This window comes from Myotis davidii, unplaced genomic scaffold, assembly GCF_000327345.1.
Source record: "Myotis davidii unplaced genomic scaffold, ASM32734v1 scaffold591, whole genome shotgun sequence".
Taxonomy (NCBI): domain Eukaryota; kingdom Metazoa; phylum Chordata; class Mammalia; order Chiroptera; family Vespertilionidae; genus Myotis; species Myotis davidii.
Window position 1 is genome coordinate 1,248,712 of NW_006284340.1, and position 23,001 is coordinate 1,271,712.

Sequence of the window (23,001 nt, forward strand, 5' to 3'; positions counted from 1 at the left end):
ACTACCAAAAATCATATATTAACATTGGTTGTTCTATGAACTTATGCAGGAAAGCAGCCATGGGGCTGCTGTAGTTGGAGCAAGGCAAAACGATCTATCATTCTCATTGTCACTCAGCTATCCAGTCAATATAAATATGTTAATATTTGAGGGGAAACTTTGTTTTATAAAGGTAAACAATAGTTGAACTTTGATGCTAATGTATTGCTTAGTTATGTAATTTAAATGTTTCCTGTATGGGAAGCTGTTCCCAGTTGTTAAAAAAGAAGTATATCCATTCAGATAAGACATATCTAACAAGTAAATTATAAGATGAATTATAAGTACAGTTTTTTGGCACTAGAAAGTTCTGAAGAAATAAATCTTGTCAGATTTAATAGTTCTATTTTTTAAAGGAATAAAAAAAAAACACAGAATAATATCTATCTGGGAAGTGGTGAAGAGGAGTCTCTAACTTGAGATAGAAAATTCAGCTTACCCTGGGGTGGATACCTAGTAACAAGACAGTCTGGCTTTTTTGGCATGTGGTTTTAGATAAGTTGTTTAGAAATAATTTTATCAACTTTCCCTGCTTGTCTCCATAAAACTATATGATAGGAATTCAATAAACACATACTAAATTAATTTTTAAAAATTCAAAATGCCTTAATTTCCTTAGGACATGGTGAGAAACTAGAAAAAGAAATCAGAAAGTATAAAATTAAGTCATTATTATTCTCATAAACTTAAATGATCTAACCAAAATTGTTCATGTGAAGGCAAAGGTCACTAAACACAGTCCAAGGATTCTGGATATGTCTAAGATAGATAAATGGAGAGTGGCCTCTGCAAATAATCTGGGATTGTATTCTCAGCTGGTCTAGGTCTTTATTCATCTACAAATTGAGATGCCTTGTTAATCCACATATCCAAGATGCTTAGTTTGAAAAATGTAAAACACTATGCACACAAATGTTGAGCATGTATTATTATCATCAGATTGTAGAAAGGGGTATTAAGCATCCAGTGATTCATATACATTCACAAATTATCTTGAATTTAATCTGAAAACTCCACATTAGCACATTCTGTTTTAGCCTACACAGAAATATAGTAATAGAGCTTGTGGTATTAAAATAAAAAGGTTTTTATGCTTTAGTCAATAAAATATTTTTCTTTTTGCATTTTGAGCTTATTCATCTTAGGGTTAGTTAATTTCAGAATTTTTCCTCGACAGATATAAAAACTGGTAAGTAATTATATAGAAAGTTCTATGTTCCCACACAGGGCAGAGATACATAGTGATAATAGGTGTCCAGCTCTCCAACATACAATAGAACATATTATTTTACCTAATACTTCAGATTCTTTGAATCAACCCCATTAGTTTAATGTCACACTTCATATATTACCTAAAGAAAAAAGTTCATTTACGATTATTAAGAGTCAAAATGTTTGAGCTAAACCCTTTTACAAGTTAGTCCAAAGAGAAATCATGTTCAGGAATCCAAGAAACTCAGAGAGAAAAACACAATCACACAAACCATTCGCCAGTGACAAAGGAGTCAGAAAACTGTTGGAAAACAGAGAGAGCTTGTAATAATGAAAAAAAGGGACAGAGTTTTGTAACCAATCACTTATTTTCTTTGAAAAACACATAACCACAATAACTTTTTGCTTTATACAACCATCTAGAAACTATAAAACAGTACCACATTGTGCATTTTACCTACTTATCAAGAAGGGAACTCCACACTTCATAAGAATTCTATCCATTTAAGAAGGAAAAAGGAGACAGCTAATTCCATAGTCACAGATACAACATGAGTCCAAGCAAGCATCAATTCTTTGACGTCACCTTTACCATTTACCAGAGTGGAGAGAGTAAGAGAGAAAGGGAGAAAAAAAGGAAAGCACCACCCACAGAGGACGAATCACATTTCATAGTTACTTTTGACAACTATAGCGCAGGGTTTTATAGAATAGCATCATTTGACCAACACAGTGTGGTAGGGGGTGAAAGGAAACATGAGTAGAGCGAGAGGATTTGAAAAAAACATACATTTCACCCTATTCCCCTCCTAAATACTCTTCATTGACACAAACTTCTATGCTAATCTGGAAAATAGCAAGAAATTAATCTTCACAATGTGATAAAGCTTATGAGTTCTGCTCTTTTTTGCAAATGTAAGTGGCTCACAATTTTACAGTTCAAAAGAATAACAATGTCATGATCAATTACTCTTTCTAGATGAGTCACAATCTTTCTGATTATTCTCACCATGCTGGTGTTGCTATACGACAATCAGGGAAGTATGGGTAAGGACTTCAGAGATTATGATAAAGGGATAGTGAGATGGAATCTTGCTCTTTCTTAGAAGTCTACATCTTTCTGTTTGTAAGTCTTCCCTCTGATTGGTGGTGGTTCAGAGGAAAGGGCATAGGAAGAACTAAGATAATATGGTAGAAGTTTAATTGAGTAACTGGTTTGAAGGTATACAGATGAGATTGTGTAATTAGCAGACACACTAAATCCAAGGCAAACAGTTGGTTATTTGATTGTCCTTAGGTTCAATGGCACCATTAAAAAAAAAAAAGAGTCAAATCCTGCTCCCGCCCCCCCAAACCTGAAGGTGGCTTTAATAAAATAAACTGAAGGTCTGCTACAAGGAAACATACATTAGATGAAAATTGCTTTAATGATTCTTCTCAAGGAAACTCTCATCTTGTCCCTATCCCTACCTCTTTCCTGGTTTTAAATAAGACAATACATCTTGGAAGGTTGTTTTTAAGGGGCACCTCAATGTCAAGAATTTTGCCAGTTCATACAAGAAAGGCATTATGAGCCACACCAATCAGCAGGCTCCTCTCCGTTCCCAGGCAAAATTCTCACAGAGCTTATATTAGCTCTTCCAAATCTAATGAGATACTTTTTTCATATTTGTTGGATGGAATGTGGTTTTGTGCTGGTAAAATGATTAGTGTTGTAGCACAGATCAGCACAAATTTCTTATGCTCTAATATAATCAACTCTATCCTGTATTACCACTGTGCTCTGACAGTGTTTAGACTGAAATTCAATGCAGACACTTAGATTTTAAAATTTACTATCAAGACTGATACCTCAAATGCAGACATGTATGCTTAATTTATAAAATCTCACCTAAACTCTCCTTGCTTCAGTTAATTATCACAAGCAAAAAACAAAATTTAGATGCATCATAAAAAGAAAATAAACTAAGCTGATAAACTGGATTTATTCTTTACCTAACTTTTCCCCAAAGTTCTACCAAAACTTTAATTGTCTTAACCTAGTAACTATAGATCTTATGTGTAATGATACTGGCTTTTTTATTAGATTTGAGAAAAGCATGGTGATTTTGTAGTTGAGAAAGCCAGAGATTCAACATGATTATTTCTGAAATCTGAGCAGCTATCTTAATTTAAAAAAATTAAATGTTATATAGCAAAAAAGGCAAATATTATGCAAATGATAAGAAACAGTAATTTGAAATTTGTTTACCAAATAAAGTGCAATAATTTCAGAGAATTCTAAGTTTTTGAATAAAATAATTCCATGGATAGAGTTATTTTCTAAATTATTTTCTTTAGCCTAAGACATTTTTCTAGTCATTGCTTGAAAAATGACATTTGGGCATGAAGAGCTATTTCTTGAATAATGCAAAGTAATGGACAAAGATGACAGGAAAATAAAGGCAGGTCTCTGGCAGCAACATAACCACTGAGAGGAGAGACAGCATCATCTCTGTGCCATGGAGTTCACCTACCTTCCTAACTGCCCTGCATTTGCTTCCAAGCTCCAATATCTTCTTGCTCTTTTCTGCTATCTCCACAATTATTTGATTTCTCTTCAACTATGTCTGTTAATCTGATGCCTGCAGGACTCAGTAATAAATTACTTTCTTCTTTTACCTGGTAAGAAAGGATGAACTTTCTCTAGTGATCATGAATGTACTTCAGTCAAACCATGGTGGATTTTACCTCTAGTAAAATCTCAGTTAATTTCTTAGAGCTCTCACGTTGAGAATATTGGCAAGTCATAGATCCTAAGGGCTGAGTCCCATTTTCCTTCTTTAAGGGTCCATTTAGGTTACTGCTGAGGTGACTGGCGTTCTCCTCACATCATTGCTTTTGAATCTGAAGTTAAACAGCTTTCTTAAGGAGAAAAATGGTAGATGCTGGAAAATAAAGTTGCACATGGGTTTTCAACTTCTTTCCAATCTTAAAAATAACCACTTTAACCTAATTAATGACTTAATTAATTATTTTGTTGTCGCTCTGTAAGATATGAAATCAATTACTCCATTTTAATGGTACAGGCAGCCTTAAAGGTGCATATTTGTGCATAGAAAATAAGCCACTTTTGTCTTCTACTTTCTCTATACACATCAATGCTTTCCATACTATCTATCACAAAATAAAAAATGAACTTCATTCTTTTATTTATACTTCCTTTACAGTCCTTTGGGGAGTATTTTAACTGGTATCATAAATTGCACACTTTCCAAATAAAATAAAACTAGAATTTCTAAACCTGAAATCAGATGAAAGTTTACCTTTGGTTAGATTGCTGTTCCTTTCATATGACTCTGTAATATTCATTTCCTAAGAGTCCTACTGAGAGTTTCAGTGCACAGGAGTCTCCATTAAAATTTTAGGTTGCACAGAGCATTCCCAATTGCTAGAACATATAAAACTTAGGAGAAAAAAAATACACTGTCTTTTTTGGAAAAAAAAATTGAAATGTATATTCTGTCTCCGAAACTGCTTCCTCTTGATGAGGAAAAGCCCTCTTTTCTCTTTGCAGCTTTAGGAGAAACATAAAGCTGTGTGTATGTTTAAATATACATTTAAGCATCTGTCATGGTAAGCTGAAAGTTATGTAAGCCTTATCATTTTTGAATAGACTATGCTAATAGGACAAATACACCAGAAAAGAAATACATTCTAACATTATATTATCTATGAATACATAATACTGATTAGGGCCTAAAATGATAATAGTTGAATAAACACCAAATTGGCCACAGGACACACTGAGGAGTTCATATGCCAGAAGTCACCTGTAAGATTTTATGTGTGTCATTATACAGAGAATGGAGTTGATCATTCAAATTGCTAATAGAGAATGGAGTTGATCATTCAAATTGCTCTGGATACACATTAGTACCAATTTTATTTGTATAAGAAATGACTGGTCCACTGGACTTATCTATATAATTCAGTATTAATTACTGCTATTTCTTGACAGACCAGTGATATTTTCCCCATACTTTTAAAGTACAAAAACAATAGTTAGGAAAAAGTAATGCAACCTTTAATCTATTATGGGGCACTAACTCGTCATCACTGATTACCATAAATGATTCAATTTATTTAAACTAAAAAAAAAATCAGTAATTAAACTTTTCTTCTTCAGTTTTGGGACAAGAAATATGCTTGGCAAAACACACACAAAAAAGCAATAAAAACCACAAAGCTGTATGATTTTTCAGAAGAAAAAAGTATTTTGATTCAGAAAGGGAACATTTTCAGAATCAAGATGGAAGAAAGTACTGTAAAAAAAACTATTGTCAGTTAATTGATAGAATTTTGCTAGTAAGAATAACATTAATATTATCTATTGAAATTATGACAGGGATGAGTGAAGACTTGTGATGGATGGGAGAAGAGCTGATGATTAAAGGGGTATATCAAGGGGCAGTAAACATGTTTTTTAGACTAAGTAAGCAATAATAGCTGCCCTTCCACTCATTTGTTCTTTTGTCTAAAATTAGGCTGAAAACAACATAAGTAATTTAATTTCACAAATCCAATGATGTTGAATCTTCACCTGGATCTGGAAAGACAGGAAGATTAAGACACATTTTACTTTTCCTGGTATTTATGTTAATTGTGTTAGATAATGAAATGCTATATTTAATGCTAACCACATTCAAGAGTAAAATCCTTTATAGTTTTTGGGCTTATTTGGGTTAAGTTTAGGAACATAGGAAAGAAATTAGACAAAGTGCAAATGGACATTGTGAACAGACCATGACAGTCTGAATGTCTAGTAATATACTTTTTGTGTATGACCAAGCTTAGACCCTCACACTTTCACAAGTGAGTTTTTTATCAAGGAGGGCATACAACCCAATGTTCATCCTTTAAAACTGCGGGGAGAAATGGCTGCCAAGGTCTGTTTTATCAGCAGAATGTGAAAGAGGAAGGATAATTTGTTCTACGCTCTCAAAAATATGGTTTCCCCAAGACAGACTTACTTTGATCACATTCAGGCTAATGGAAGTGAGCCCAGAAGAAAAGCTATCCAATGAGGGCGTAGAGACCCTGAAATAGCTTTGTCTTCTAATTCAGAGTTAGTAAAGGCTATACAAGGCTATACTTCAATTACCTTATATGCTGAAGCTTAATTAGGCATAACTTTAGTTGTTATGGTTGGAATATGGGCAAATGTATTCCACATCTGCTCCTTAAAGAAAAAAGAAGGTATCTGACCTCTTAAATTTTAACCGGTTGTGTGAAAGTGTGCGGATGTTTTGTTATGAGAGACATGCTCAGAATTCTAAAGCAGCAGCGACTTAAGAAAACCAGTAATGAAGCTTTGGCTTAAAATTAAAAAGAAAGAAAAGAAAGTCAAATGGGTGCAAGTTGTCCCATGAAAGAGGTATTGTGGACTAAACCCTCATAAATGCTGTCCAACATCAGTTTCCCCCGTCTTCTTTCACTGTTATCACCTTCATTGCACAGGAGTTAGATCATTCTTTTATGATTAAGTTTCATAAATAATGAGAAAACTATATGTAACAAATACATCATATTTCCCACCCACCCAGCAACCCTCCCCAAAATAAGAAAAGTTACATCAAATTAAAAAGTAGCTTCATGAATGAAGGTACTGCTCTAAGTTGCACTTTCCCTGCAAGTGCGGCCAGTGCTTTTGCGCTGGGTATGAAGGAAAGGAAAAAATTCTCCACATAAACTGACGAAAAATTTAAAAACTAATGTCCGGTTTCAACCAGTCAAAACCGGGCCAAGCAGAAGCCAAGGTAACTCAGTACCGTCCCATCACAGGGTCCTTGCAGTGCCTGTTCTTCATCCTGATAGGTTTCTGTGTCCTTGTGATTGTAAACAATCCATTTGATACTATGTTTTTGTTCCTTAAAATGTCCTCTGATTGGCAAAATGAAGTAAATATTTGTTTTAAAAATAGAAAATGAAAATTAACCCAGAATAAAAGAAAAGAAACACAGTGAGCTTGTTTGGAGTCCATAGGATCCGATCTGGAAGAGCTCAGAAAATGTGTTATGTATCTTCTCCTGTTTTCGGCTGGAAAGGTACTAGAGGTTGCGTTGGTCGAGGAAAGAATTGTAGAGTAGGAAAACCAAGGATGTTCATCTAGACTTCAGAGGATTCAAGTGTTAGCTTCATCATCTGTGTCTTCTATCAGTACCTTAGTGTCACGAGTCTTGGTTCTAGTGGTAATAAGGGGAAAAAGAAGACTTAGTCCACTACTAAAATACAAACACATCCACAGTATCAGATCCACTTCCAAAATACCACCATTAAGAATAGATCCTAAACAGGCACTATCTACTGTACCAGAGAGACTATTCCTGAAGTTTTATCTTCAATTGCAGCTATTATTGGAAAAATACTAGGAAACTAGATTGCAACCAGAGGAAGGTAATAAAAACAATGGCAGGTCATGTGCAACAGAGAGTAGTATTCTATAATAAGAAGATCTGAGTTTGATTTTATTATCTCCTTAACCTCTTGGAGTGCCAATTTTCATCTGTAAAGAAGTAATAATGCATGTTACCCATACTACTACTCTCACCTCATGGAGATAATGTGAATATCAAGTAAGAAAATGTATATAAAAAGCACCAGTAAAGCATTCAACAAATATTAAGAATTATGATGAGGATGGCAGAAATAATACTATTTGAGGTATTCATGAAAACCAGGAGAGTTAACCTGCAGAAGACAAGACCTAAAGAGAGGCATAACAGTTGTTTTCAGTTGACAAATGATCCTAATTGGGCTCTCTCAGATAACAGTCTCTTTGGAAAAGAAACATAGGAGTCCATAGGATCTGATTTGGAAGAGCTCAGGAATGTGTTATTTGCTGGAAAGTTACTAGAGGTTGCGTTGGTCGAGGAAAGAACTGTAGAGTGGGAAAACCAAGGATGTTCATCTAGACTTCAGAAGATTCAAGTGTAAGCTTCATCATCTGTGTCTTCTATCAATACCTTAGGTTGTGTTGTTAAAGGTTGCACGAGTCACAAAGCACTCAAATTCAGATCTTATTTTAGGTTCACTGCTCTCTCCTTGAATAGAACCTACTCCATTGTTCTAAAAATCTTCCTCTGGTTGTAATCTAGTATTCCAGTATTTTCCCATGAACACCTGAAGTTGAACATAATCTATTGCCAAAGAGCTTCCTTATTTTTGAGACAGAAATAGTGTATGTTTAGATTGCCCTCTGCTGGCAACTAACAAGGATTAGATTTTCAAATTTAGGAGCTCAATGAGATAGATAATCCCTACAGCATTGTCTTCCTGTCCTTTGTGGCATTTATCTAGGAGACCCCACCAGCCCCTATACCTCCTTCTCCTGCTTCTTCAAAACTCTGCTTCCTTGCTATAATAGTATCATGCTTTGTTTTGAAGTTCTTCCTACTGACCCTGGCCATTCCTTTTCTGCCCTTTTCATTTATTTTTTTCTCTTGCCTGCATTTGTTCCCTAAGACTCAGTTCTTTGCTCTATTCTTTTCTCTACATTTTTCTCTTCAGAGAGTTTTCAAATTCTATCTAAAACTTGGGCAATTTCTACTCTGTTCCCCACTATTTATAGGTTATCTCTACAACCTCCTATTTTTATTTATTTTTGCTGCCTTTTAAAACATCTCCTGCCCTAGCCAGTTTGGCTCAGTGAATAGTGCGTCGGCCTGTGGACTGAAGGGTCTCAGGTTCAATTCTGTTCAAGGGCACATGCCCAGCTTGTGGGCTCAATCTCTCCCTCTCCCTTCCTCTCTGAAATCAATAAAAAATATTTTTGAAAAATATATATTGCAGTGACATTAAAACTTATGAAAATATTACTTTCAGAGTGTTATTCTTCTTTGAAAAAATTCTGTGACTCCTTCCTGCCTACATGATCAAGCTTGCACTTTTCAGCCTTTTACAATCATATTTCATTTATTCAGTTATAATTTCCTACTATAGTTCTAGTCACATGTTTTTTTCCTCCCCCTCATTTCCAGCCTTATGTCTTTACTGTGCCTCTGCCCTATTCAAACACTCCCTTATCCTTTAGAAAAATGGTTATGCTCAACTTTAAGTCCCCTCTTTCATTTCAATCCATTGCAATATGTACTACCGCTAAATTTCAAACGTAGCCACATTATATCCTACATTTATTGTTATTTTTAACAACACACTGATAAAGTATACTACTGTATATACTACTGTAGGAAAATAAAATAGCTTATATTTATTAAGCTCTTTCTGTGAGGAAACTGGTCAAAATCCCATGTCACAACAAATTTAACCCACCCAGCCACCCTATGAGGGGGACCATATTATTCCCAATTTACAAATAAGAGTTAATATAGATAAATTAAGTAATTTGGCCAAGGTTACATAGATGGCAGGTGGCAGAGTCAGGATTCCTAGTTTGTAACTTGAAAATTATTTGTACACAAAACATACTGAAGAGTCATAAATTATTCTCCAACAAATTTTCTCCAGTGTAATTTTAACACCAAATTAGTGGGCATTAATTAATGTATTAATGCCATTTTATTCTATGTGCTCATTAAGACATGCTAGAATCCTATGAAATTGTTATGATTACTGTTTTTTGCAGGTAAAAATGGTTGAATGCCAGCAATTTCATTTGAGTCACCATGATAACTTATTAATTTAAATATTATCCAGTGCTTAGAACCTGAAGAAAATTTGTCTCACAGAAGCGGAAGCCATACGTACTGAGAAGCGAGGCGAGGCCGGCGCAGGGATATGCTCTGGCTGTTCTTCCACGACCGGTTCTTCTGGCGGTTTCGTACTCCATCATCCTGGTCCATCATCTGCTCTAGAAGTGTCTGATCATCTGCATTCAGAGGAGCCACAGAGATGTCCCGCACAGCACGGAATTCACCACAGTTATTCAGATGTTCATTCTCCAGGCGGAAGAAGTTCCACACAAATCGCCTTAGCAAAATGGAGTAGGCAAATTGAAATGTAAACACACTATAAACTGTAAACCTTCCAGTATATCAAGTGTCTATTCATAGAAGCAAAAAACAAGGAACTAATGGCTAGAACATTAAAATAAAATAGAAAAAGATGTCATGATAAGGGGGGTAGGAGAGTAAGAATGAAATAGGCAAAGGGAAGGGACATGGAATCCAGTTTCAGAGTACTCATTCTTCCACTTTATTGAACATATATTTATTGAGTGCCTACAACATGACAGGAAAAGGCAGTGAACGTGACAGACAAAGCCTCTGCCCTTGTGGGGTGTGACTTCTAGTGGCAGAGACATCACAATCAGTTAATGGTAAGTGCGCTAAAGAAACTAAAGCTGGCAAGGAGATAGAGCACGTTTCTCTGAAGAGATGGCATTTAGCAGAAACCGGAATGATGCAAGGAAGCAAGTCAGGAAAATCCTGAAGAAAAGTGTCCTAGACAGAGGAAATAGAAAGTATAAGGCTCCAAGTTAGAAAGGCCTTTGGTGTGCTGGAACAGAAGGTGGTCAGTGAGGCTGGAGTGGAATAGGGAGGGTAAAATGGCAGGAGATGAAATTGGCAAGGTAGAAAAGGGCCTGACCCACAGAGGGTCTTATGTATCATAGTAAAGAGTTTAGATTTTAAGGGTAATAGAAAACAAGGAGAGTTCTGAGCAGAAGAATGTGATTTGTGTTTGTTTGTTTTTTAAAAAAAGATCATTCTAGTTGCTACACTGTGAACAGATCAGAGAGAGGTAAGAACAGCTGAAGGAAGACCAGTTAGAAGCTACTGCAGTAGTCCAGGAGAGATGGAGACTTGGACCAAAGCGATGAGAAGCAGGCACTAGGATTTATGAAGATGGAGCTACAAAACTTACTGGGATGTGAGTGGTTTCATTTTTTTGGTCTCAGGAAATGGTAACACCATTTATAAGAGATCCAGATTGTTCCTATTAGGCTAGAACAGCAGTCGCAAACCTTTCAGACCTCAGAGACCACCAGTAGTCTGTGGGTCACCGATTGGCGACTGCTGGGCTAGAGCCATTAGGTGTCCAAGGGGGAAATTCAGTACGTGGGTGGACATAAGTCTGCAGTTCAAGGGAGAGTCAGGGCTGGAGATAACAAAAGGGGAGTATTTCCTTTTGGAAATACTTAGGAATGGGCTTAGGAATAATATAAGTGGAGGACAGACAAGGGTAGAGGATTAAACCCTGGAGCATTTACAGCATTTACAATTTAGGAAGGGGAAGAACCAGTAAAGGAGTTGAGAGGGAATAGCTAATGAGACAGAAGAGTGTATTTTCTGAGAAATCAAGTGAAGAAAGTACTTTGCTAAGTTGTAAAATAAGTAGAGTACTGGCCATCTCTCCTGGACTTTGGATTTAGCAAAGTAGAAAGGCCATAGCATAGATTCTGGGTGAGATGGCCTAGATTCTAATCATGGCTCCACCACTTCCTAGGCACAATGTTTGCATGAGTAATTTAACCCATGCTTCAAAGTCGCCAGTAAAATGGACAGTAACAATACTTACTTCATAAAATTATTGTGAGGATTCAGTAAGTTAACATATGTAAAGGGCTTGGAACAGTGCCAGGTACATAATAGGCAATACTTAAGTGCTTGCTATTATTATAGACTAGAGGCCTGGTGCACAAATTCATGCACGGGTGGGGTCCCTTGGCCTGGCCGGCAATCGGGGGCTGGTCGGCCGGGGTGAGGGACCCTGGGAAGATGGCTGGCCAGCCCTTCGATAGGGGCCTATTGGGGGAAGGGGGTTAGCCAGCCGGGGGGAGAGACCGCAGGTGGTTGGCCTGCTAGCAGGGACGGATGGGCCACAGGAGGTTGGCTGTGGGAGCACACTGACCACCAGAGAGCAGCTCCTGCATTGAGCAGCTTCCCCCTGGTGTTCAGTGCACATCACAGCAACTGGTCGACAGGTTGTTCTGGTCGTTCCGTTGTAACAGAATGACCTGTTGACCAGTCACTATGATGCGCTTAGGCTTTTATATATATATTGATTATTTTAAAAAGTGATTCAGTATGAGTATTGGGGGGGAAAAGAATTGAGTTGAATTAAAGGGCGTCTAGGGGAGGAGTGAAAGAATAGAAACAGCAAGCACAGACATCTCTTATTTTGGTCTAAAGGGGAGCAAAAAATGGGCAGTTGGAAGAGGAAAGAAGATTCAAAGGAGGTTCTTTGCTTTTGCTTTAAATGGTCGATAGAACAATCTGATTGTATTAAGCAAAAAATCTTTTAAAAAAATAAAATAGTCAAGAATGAAAAAGTGAGCTTTTTTTTTAACTAAAAAATTTAATTTATAAAGCAGCGTATGTGAAAGAGAAAGAAGTGAGTGGGGAGATCTTGGTAGTGATGAACACCTAGACATTTGGGAAGGTGAAGAAATGCTGACAAATGGTTTACAGAAAGCACTGACAGCAGCAAATACACTGTTTCCAGATTCAATCTTTATCTTTCAGGTTTACCTTTGTTTCTAGGTTCTATCTTATTTTATCAGGCCATCCTGACTCAGAGGAATATTATATACCTGGTCTGAAAATACCTTTATTTCACCTCCATTTATGAAAGGTATTTTCACTGGGTAGAGTTCTAGATAGGCAGTATTTTCTTTCAGCGTACTTGACTGTATTTGCATATAGTCTGCTGTAGGAGTTGAGATTCATTCCCCCCGTCCCCCATATGGATCTAGTTGACTCGATATCATTATTACAAAACCTGTTTTTTTCCCACTGTTATTTAGCCACCTTCATCATAAATTAGGTAGTGCCAAGGCATGTGTGGATGTTCCTGGGACTTCCTATTCTGTTCCAGTGGGCACTGTCTATTCTTTCACCAACACCAGACATTGTCTCAATTACTGTAACTATATAATAAGTTTTGATGTTTGAGAGTATAAGTCCTTTAACTTCATTCTTTTCAGGATGTTCTTGGATATTCTTGATTCTTAGTATTTCCATATAAATTATAGAGCTGGCTTTTCAATTTTCACAAACATACATCTTTCATTATATTTATTCCTAGATATTTGATATATTCTGATGCTCTTCAAAGTGGTATGGTTTTTAAATTTTTCATTTTCTAGTTGTTTGTGACCATTTTTATAGAACACCACTAATTTACATTTATATCAACCTTGTATTCAGGACACCGCTATATTAATTTTAATAGCATATTTATACATTCTTTTGAATTTTCTACATATGCAATCATGTCACTGGTAAATAATTATAGTTATATTTTTCCCTTTCTAATCCTTATACCTCTCAGCCTCATTGCACTAGCTATATACTTATATGTATAATGTTAAATGGTGACAATAGGCATACTCATTTCTGATCTCAAGGGAGAGCTTACAGTGTTTTACCATTAAATATGATTTTGTTTGTTTTTTATAATCTGTTTTTTTCATAAACAGGTATTGACTTATTTCAATGACACTTTCTACATATATTGAGGGTTTTCCCTCTTTATTAGTGTGGTGTTACACAGACTGATTTTTAAATGTTAAATGATTCTAAATTTTAAGTCTTACATTCTTAGAATGAACCTAACTTGGTTGTGATGTATTATCCTTTGTATATATTGTTGGATTCATTAGGTAATATTCAGGATTTCTGAATCTCTGTATATGAGATAGATTGGTCTTTCCTGAAATGTCCTTGTAGGTTTAGATATCAAAGTCATGATGGCTGCATAAAGTGAACTTGGAAGTGCTCCTTTTATTGCCTCTTTTCCCTGGAAGAATTTCCTGTAAAACTGATAATATTTCCTACTCACATATTTGGAAGAATTCTCTGGGCCTGTAGTTTTCTTTGTGGGGAAGATTTCAATATGAATTTACTTTCTGTAATATATATAAGCCTATCTAATTTTCTATTTCTTTTTTAATTGGTTTTGGTAAATTGTGCTTTTTGAGGAATTTGTCTATTTCATTTATATTTTAAAGTCCATTGGTATAAAATTACTCAATATCGTTTTGTGATTTTAAAAAAATCTTTAGTATTTTTGACATTTGTAATTTGTGCTTGCTTTTTTTTTGCTTGATCAGTCACGTTTAGACACTTTGTCCATTTTATTAGTCCTTTTTTATTACATATTTTTTATTGATTAGAGAGGAAGGGAATGGGAGAGATAGAAACCTCAATGATGAGAGTGAATCATTGATTGGCTGCCTCCTGCACGCCCTCTACTGGAGATTGAGCCCACAATCTGGGCATGTGCCCTTGACCGGACTCGAACCTGGGACCCCCTTCAGTTTTCAGGCCAATTCTCTATCCACCGAGCCAAACCAGTTCTTCTTAAAGAACTCTGGCTTTGTTAATTTTTTTCTATTGAATGTTTATTTTCTACTTTTTATACTTCCTTCTACTTTCTTTTGGGTTTGATTTTCCGTTTTTAAATTTTTCTAATTTTTTGAGCTGTATGCTTTTCTAATATATACATTTAAGGCTACACATGAGCTTCTAAGCATGGCTTTAGCTGTAGTCCACATTTTCTTTTCTCATATTTTCAATTTCATTCTGTTCAAGATATTTTTCTAAATTTCCACTTTGACCCATTAAACATGTACTGCTTAATTTCTAAATATTTGGGAATTTTCAGTTATCTTTTGTGACTTTACTCCTTTAAAATTTCCTTTATGCCCCAGCATATGGTTAATTTTGTTAAATGTTCTACATGCATGTAAAATAGTGTATATTTAGTATTTGTTATATGCACTGTTCTGCATATGTCAAGTAGGTCAAGTTGGTTAACTGACTACTTATTTATTACTGAGAAAAGTATGTTAAAATCTTCCTCTACAATTATAAATTCACCTATTTCTACTTTTTTCTTTGGCCATATTTTTAAGCTATATTTTTAGGCATATACACATTTGAACTGGCTATCTATATCACAACTGAATCTCAGATCTCTAATTCAGCAAATTTCTTTAATGCAAAATTGGCTTTGGTGCTCTGCTTATACTGGAGTGCCTGCTTTCACTTAGATTTGGGGCTATCTTGTTAGATCATTGATGTTTTTAGGAAGATTTAAAATATTATCCAGCATTTTTTGTTTCCAATGAGGAAATTGGGCTGAATAACCAAGACTGACAAATTGCAAAAAATGATTCTCAAAGGATTTTCATTTTAATTTCTAAGACTTTTTACTTTCCATATGTTACTCACAACTCTTCCAATAGAGCCCAATTCTAAAAAAGCTTGTATGTCATCATCAGTAGTTATTTAACTTTGTAAAAATTAATCTTAGTCCTATAGAATTTTCCAACTTGGAGGCAGATAACATTGAGAAAATTTGTAAAATTTAAGCTTTTCAAGTATAAGTTTTAATAAATGTTAATTCGGACATCTCTTATGTACAAAGAATCCTTGATAAACTTTTCAGTAGTTTGCTTACCGGAATACCTCAAGGGGAGCAAAGACAGTAGCTATGATGTCCCCAATATGAGGCAACGTAGTCATGGAGGTAACTGAGAGTTGAATAGTCCAAGCAAAGCGCAGTATCACATCCTCTATGATGGCACAGTAGTAATAGGCCTGAGAAATAATAAGCAAATTGAGTATACATACCATCATGTTTCTCACAAATAAACACACCTATCACAGCAACGAGACACATACACCTTACCAACAAGCACAGGTTCAGGAAGAAAAAGAGTTTTATTCTATTTTATATTTTTAAAAGATTTCACAAATTTAATTTCTTTTCTTAAAGGGTGCAATATCCAAAATGAAATTTAACTGAATTTCAGTAATCTTTTAACAAATATATTTTCATTCCCATTTTGTATACCAGGCTCTCTTCTGGACCCTAGGAATAGAAGCCAGATGAGATCCTCAATCTGAATGAGATGGCATTCTAATATGTACTTGATATACTAATGACAAAATAGCTATTTGAAAAGATTTAAATTTCTTAACTGTGCTATTTGCACTTTCTTATTATTTATTTTTTTAAAACTGATTTTAGAGAAAAGAAGGGAGAGAGAGGGAGAGACAGAGAAACATCTATGAGAGAAACCAGCCGGTTGTCTCCTACAGGGGCCCACAATCTGGGTATGTGCCCTGACTGGGACTCACACCTGCCAATTTTTGGTGTATGGGATGGGATGATGCTCCAACCAACCAAGTCACACCAGCCAGGGTATGCACTTTCATTTTCAAATTGCTTTACCCTATATTTGAAGAAGATGGAAGTAGGCTTGGATTTCACAAACATGGTTGAAGTTAAATAATGTTCCATTTTTACATGAGGAAAACAGCACTCGACTAACCAACTGTTCCAGGTACTAATACCCAGTAATAAGGAGTCCAGTTTTAGCTACAGAAGTCTGTACACACTGCCAAAAGACCAGAACCATAATTCATGGATTCACTCATTATTACTATCCTAACAATTAGCTCTTTAAATAACAAAGTGCTTCCTGGGACTGGGTGTGGTGCTCAATATTATTCACTGTTAATCCCTAGGAACTGATTTTAAGGTTCAGAGCCATGTTCTTAATTTTTAAATGAAGCTCCAATGGTTTCCAAAAATAGTTTCTTCCCTTTTCAAGTAGAATGAATAAATCCAAAATTTACCGTTTTAAAATTGAAAGAGATGTGGCAAATTATTATGTAGAAAAGGATATATTTTATTTTCTAGGGTCATGAAAATATGTAATAGTAAACTGATTAAAAGATTCTATTCACTAATTTTATTACATAGAAACCAATAAGTTATAACTATTTAAAAGGAGGAATGGATTAACATTTACATAAAGAGACGAACAGTTCATCTATGCAATCAGCATAATAAATAAATGTATTATTCTAACTCTCAGTAAGGTAAGAACAATAGAAGGAGCGAAAGGCCACATTCATCTGGTGGGCAACAAAGGACCATTTTTACCTGAGCTCATATCTGCTCTCTGACTTGTGCTTACCATTACTGATTTTCTTTTCGAAGGAGATTTATGGAGATATGTCCAACATCTTGGTCCTATAGTCTAAGTTTGCACCTTGGAATTATTGCTACAGCTTACATAAAAAAGATCAGTGTCAACGAATATCTCCTCTTCTGCCTTCATTTGCTTATCTGGTTACACTACATATCATCATTTTTATTGCCACTCTCGTAACATTTATCTTAAATTCTCACACTTGAAAACAGCCTTCCCTATTCCCAACTGAATATTACATATTCACACACTTTTCAAAGTACCATTTTGAAAAGGTACTGGTGACATTTTGACATAGTATAAAATATTAGTGACCTAATCTATACTTCCCTCCTCATCACAGAATTTTAGAATTAGGAAAAGATCAAGCGATAACCTGCAGTGATCGGCAAACTGCAGCTCGCGAGCCACACGCAGCTCTTTGGCCCCTTGAGTGTGGCTCTTTCACAAAATACCAACTTCTGCACATGGGCCACGAAGTTTCAATTGCACTGTACATGCGCACCCGCACGTGATATTTTGTGGAAGAGCCACACTCAAGGGGCCAAAGAGCCACATGTGGCTCGAGAGAGACAGTTTGCTGACCACTGACCGAGAGCAGTGATGGCGAACCTATGACACACATGTCAGAGGTGACACGCGAACTCATTTTTTTGGTTGATTTTTCTTTGTTAAATGGCATTTAAATATCCTATGTAATAAAAGGGTAATATGCAAACTGACCCTAACAGCAGAAAGACTGGGAATGACTGGTCACTATGACACAAACTGACCACCAGGGGGCAGACACTCAATGCAGGAGGTGACCCCTCGTGGTCAGTGCACTCCCACAGGGGGAGCTCTGCTCAACCACAAGCCAAGCTCATGGCTGATGACAGCGGTGGTGGTGGGAGGCTCTAGTATAAAAAATATAAAAAATAAAAATCTTTGTTTTACTATGGTTGCAAATATCAAAAAATTTCTATATGTGACACAGCACCAGAGTTAAGTTAGGGTTTTTCAAAATGCTGGCACGCTGAGCTCAAAAGGTTCGCCATCACTGACCTAGAGTAACACCCTGCCTTACAGAAGATAATACACTGCAGTCGGGTTGATAATATACTGCAGTCTGGTTGCCTAAAAGTTATATAGCTAGCTAGAGAGTGAGCTTGGATTAGAATTCACTTATCAGGATTCCCAGTTCATTGTTTAATTTCTTTTCAATATCTGAATAAAGATACTCTTGATCTTTTGATTTTTTAATTCAGCCTCTCACATTTTCATTCATACATAGGTAAACCCTAAAATAATTCCTGAGGAATTATCCATATATTTCGGGTTGAATTGGCACCTTAACAAAGGTTGGTTGAAATAAATAAAAGAAACTTTATTGATGCACCAAGCACTCAGGCACTCCCTTTCCTGTGCTTTCACAGTGCTGTCAGTCAAGTATTTATACATTCATTCCACAAACATTAAGTCTACTATATACCAGGAACTATGCAGAGCAGTGAGGGATATGGATACTTAACCAAATAATACAATGTGATAACTGCTACAGTGAAGTTTGTATAGCATAAAATGGGATTAGGATGAATAGCTAAATATGCTTAGCTTAGAGAAGTAAAGAAAGGCTTCTTAGAGAAAATAAAACTGACTTTTAAAAGGGAGGAACAGGAGTTCGGTAGGCAGACAAAGGGGAGAGAGGGCATTTGAGTGGAGGGAATTGCATGCTCAAAAATAAATCATAAATTATAGTAAGCTATTTATTCTTCTATTTTAGTCTTTATTACATGGTATTGCAATCTGTTTACTTATTGGTTTATAATATAGTCCATGGCCTCTTTAAAAACCAGAATTTTACTGTTTTCATTTTTTACAGTGCTTAGCATATAGTAAGCACCTTGATACATTTTTGATAACCAAATTAGTATTTTTTAGTCAACAGCTGTTTTTATAATTACATTAGGTTGGGATTTGGTATATATTGCATGGGATTTAGCTGGTGGTACACCTGAGGTTTTGTTTGTTTGTTTTCTTCAACAAACACAAACATTGTACATACTTTTTGGGGGTATACAATCTCTTCCCGAAGAAAGGTGTTTTCTCCTGCATTCTTATCGAAGAGACCCCAGTCCATCTTCAGATCCCAGATGAGAGTATAGCAGGAACTGATGACATAAAAGACAATCCACAGGTAAAAGAATACTCTGGTGTCTGAGTGATCTTGTTCTGAAGAAAGAAAAGGGAAAGGAAAAATTACTCGATTCAAGTAAATTCTTCATTAAATAAAACTAAAGAATATATTCTTTATACAGCTCCATAAAGGATGTAAGATTTTAAACAAATCCTCCTAGAAGGATTATTGTTGCACAAAGGTTAAATTAAAATATCTGATTTTCCTGAAGTCCAAAAAGTAATCATCAAAGACTTGTAAGAGTCATAAGCTTTATACAAATGTGCATTTGGAATTTTGGAGGTTCTATGTCAAATACATAAAAATCTAAATAATTGCAATGGAGGCTTTTAATATTACAAAAGATGTTATTTTAATTTTTGCCATCAGGTGGCAGCTTAGGGTCAAAGATGAAAAAATTTATGACATACCACTTAACAAGGAATGCACTGCATTTGCGTCAAAAAATTTCTTGGTTTTTACTTTAGAATAATATTCCCTTCATACACTTAGATCTTGTCAATACTTATTGTGATAACAATGAGATAATTTTCTAGATAAAATACCAGAAAGTAACCAACTGATAAGAAATTTATTCTTAAGATGTATACAAGCAAATTTCTTTCAAGCCACAAAGCAAATCATATTTTGCTTCTTACAGTGGTATTTACTGATACGAAGGCCCAATGTGACTTTATGCTGGGAATACCGTAAAGTAACTTTTGGTTTTATGCTGAAAATAATATAAAGTGCACTAAAACCAAATAATAAAAATAATTTGCAAATTTAGTTATGCAATTTAGTCTTTTTTTAGTCTCAAGTGCTTCATATGTTCTCTAATGAAATTATCTGTTAAATTCGAGAGTCATCATGGTATTATTTGTGTTCTTTAGGTGCAGGATCTAGGCATGTAACTAGCAGTATGGTCCTGAATCATCAGGGGAAAAGAGACAAAACATCTAATTCAAAAAGTTTAAATTTTGGTTAGTTTTGCAAAGGCATAGAAAGTAAATAATGTATAATGCACTATCTACAATCCTTTCTATTAAAGTAAATAAATGTTTATTAATCATTTTCAGGTATTAAGTGTTAAGTACAATATGATTCAAAGACACTTTGGCCATTTATAATCTAGTAAGTGAAACAACCATTTTGTTACTGATGATAAATTTGAGCTCAAAATGAATTATAAACAAAGTACTATGAGAACATCAAGGAGAATTGGAATGTTTCCAACAGTAGGAAATCAGAGGAAGTAGCATTTGAGTTATTTCTAGAAGGATAAATAAACAGTACTACAAAAGTCAGGCAGATGAGGCAAGGCCATTCAAGGCTAAAGGAAGATAATGGAAGTGCAAGGTGTGTTTGAGAAGCTGCAAATAATCTAAACGTAGTGTGGGTGAAACACAGAAGGCATAGGGCAGCGGTTCTCAACCTGTGGGTCACGACTCCTTTGGCAGTCGAATGACACTTTCACAGGGGTCGCCTAAGACCATCCTGCACATCAGATATTTACATTACGATTCAGAACAGTAACAACATTACAGTTACGAAGTAGCAACGAAAATAATTTTATTGTTGGGTCACAACATGAGGAACTGTATTTAAAGGGCCAGAAGGTTGAGAACCACTGGTGTAGGGGATGGGTATGACTTGAAATGAGGCAGGAAAAGATATTTTGTATCTAACTATGGAATGCCTTTTTGGACCTTAGGATCGGAACTATATTTTAGAAAAATAACTGTTTGGCAGGATGCTTGCATCAGAATTAGTTAGTTTGTTAAAAAACACACACACAGATACCTCAGAGCTCCAGTGTTGTGTAGTCAGTTTGTACCAGTTCATGAGAACCAACTGTTAAATTTTCAAAAACTTTCTAAGTTTGGTTGGTAAACACAGTCATTATTAAAAATTAAATTATGTAAACTTGCAATTAGTTATATTAAAAACAAAGGTAATAAAAACTCAAAATTCGTCACTTCCTAATCATCTTACTAAATTTTGCTATTATTATTTTTAGGTTATATATTTAGTTTACCAAATGATGGGAACACTATACAACATTATATATCTTTTCTCAACATTCAATGTTATCATCTTAATAGCTTAAAACTGGCTATGGTGGAAGTATTTATACCATGGAAATTACCAAGCACTGCATATAAGTCGCGCCCCCGCCCGCTCCCAGTAGAGAGCTGCTTTATTAAATATACAGCAGCACGAACTATCAGTTTCTCCTGGGAAGTCAGTGGTAGGAAAAAGAAACAAATATTTTTTAAAATAGCCCACAAGCAATTCTAGTGAACAAACTTGGATTAAAAAAAATACATTTTCAGGTTTAAATTATTTCCACAGAAACTTTTTTTCATCAAAAGCAAAATGGGTTGAATATTTATACTACAACATTGTGTAATATTAATCATCAACCTAAAGCCCTAACAAACCTTTTTTTAGGTGTAGTTGGATGTGTTCTGACATACCTGTTTACCTCATTCTATTGATAGAGAGGTCGAGCTTAGTAATATAATTCAATTATTAGCATCACGGTTGCATTTTTTTAAAAATCCTATCACTCATCTACTATGATTTGCAAAGAATAAAGCAAACTTAGCAACTTAACAAAATTCACGCTCTTCTCATATTTTCAAAACCAGATCAACACAAAGAGATTAAGACAAGCAATTTAGTTGTAAATTATAACACAGTATTTGCAACTCTTTTTAAAAATTGAACGCTTACCACGTGTCAAGTGTTTTACATATAATATCTCATTTACTTTACACAACAATTTTGTTTGCTAGAAAAAGTAATGAATTGAGAATACAGTAAAAGATACGTGCATCAAGAAGTAACAAAATGAGCATTTCTCAAATAAGTATAAGTAATATCAAGTCTTATTAATAAAAGCTGATTTTCTTTCCTAATTATTGAAATCACTGAGTTCAAATCATTGTATCAAAGGAGATTATTGGGGAAATGTAAAAGCAATGTGCTAATTTTCTTTAATTTCTCTTAGATTTTTAATTATAAGCCCTATCCTTAGAGTATAATTCTTAAAATGGTACAATGAGTCAAATGCCTCCCTCCTTTCTAAGACTATATTATTTCTATAAAATTTCTATGAAATATACACAAGGACTTACTTTAAAAAAACACAAATATTTTAACAAAGTATTTTGTAATAACTAATGTTTTATCTTATGAACTTCTTCAAACGATGATTAACATACACCTGATCTACATATGCTAGGATAAGAACTGGTCTCTTTTTAATTATTACCCTTATTTGATCTTTCCCATCTCCCAAATGAGGAGTGCTTCCCCCCTGAAATCATCTGCCTTCATTGGTATTCAGGAGCTGTACTGGAAAAATATTATCACTTTAGGCAAGCAATTATATCTAATTCTCTCTTGGCTAACTTTGGTAGCCTACTTTAATGATGTTCAGAATCACAGAAAATCAAGTCATTGCTATTCTACCCCTGAGCTTCTATTACACACCTGCCATGTTAGAAGCATAATTCACACTAGACATATTTATGGTAATGACATCTACTGAATCTAAAACAAAGAAAAATAAGGTTCTTAGAGTTTTGTACCCACAGCCATCATAGGAACAGTAAAGCAAAATAATTTGCTAGGAAAAGTG

The 23,001-nt window shown here is 35.1% G+C and overlaps 1 protein-coding gene across 1 annotated transcript in view; it reads right to left on the bottom strand.

Moving 5' to 3' along the window:
• Positions 1 to 847: 847 nt before the first annotated feature.
• The window catches only part of XPR1 (xenotropic and polytropic retrovirus receptor 1), a 128,107-nt gene continuing 105,953 nt past the window's right edge, over positions 848 to 23,001 (bottom strand). Inside the window, 4 exon segments of the mRNA XM_006754490.2 lie at positions 848 to 7,475; positions 9,997 to 10,218; positions 15,655 to 15,794; positions 19,242 to 19,408. Coding sequence (XP_006754553.1) covers positions 7,415 to 7,475; positions 9,997 to 10,218; positions 15,655 to 15,794; positions 19,242 to 19,408 — 590 coding nt within the window. The 3' untranslated portion in view covers positions 848 to 7,414.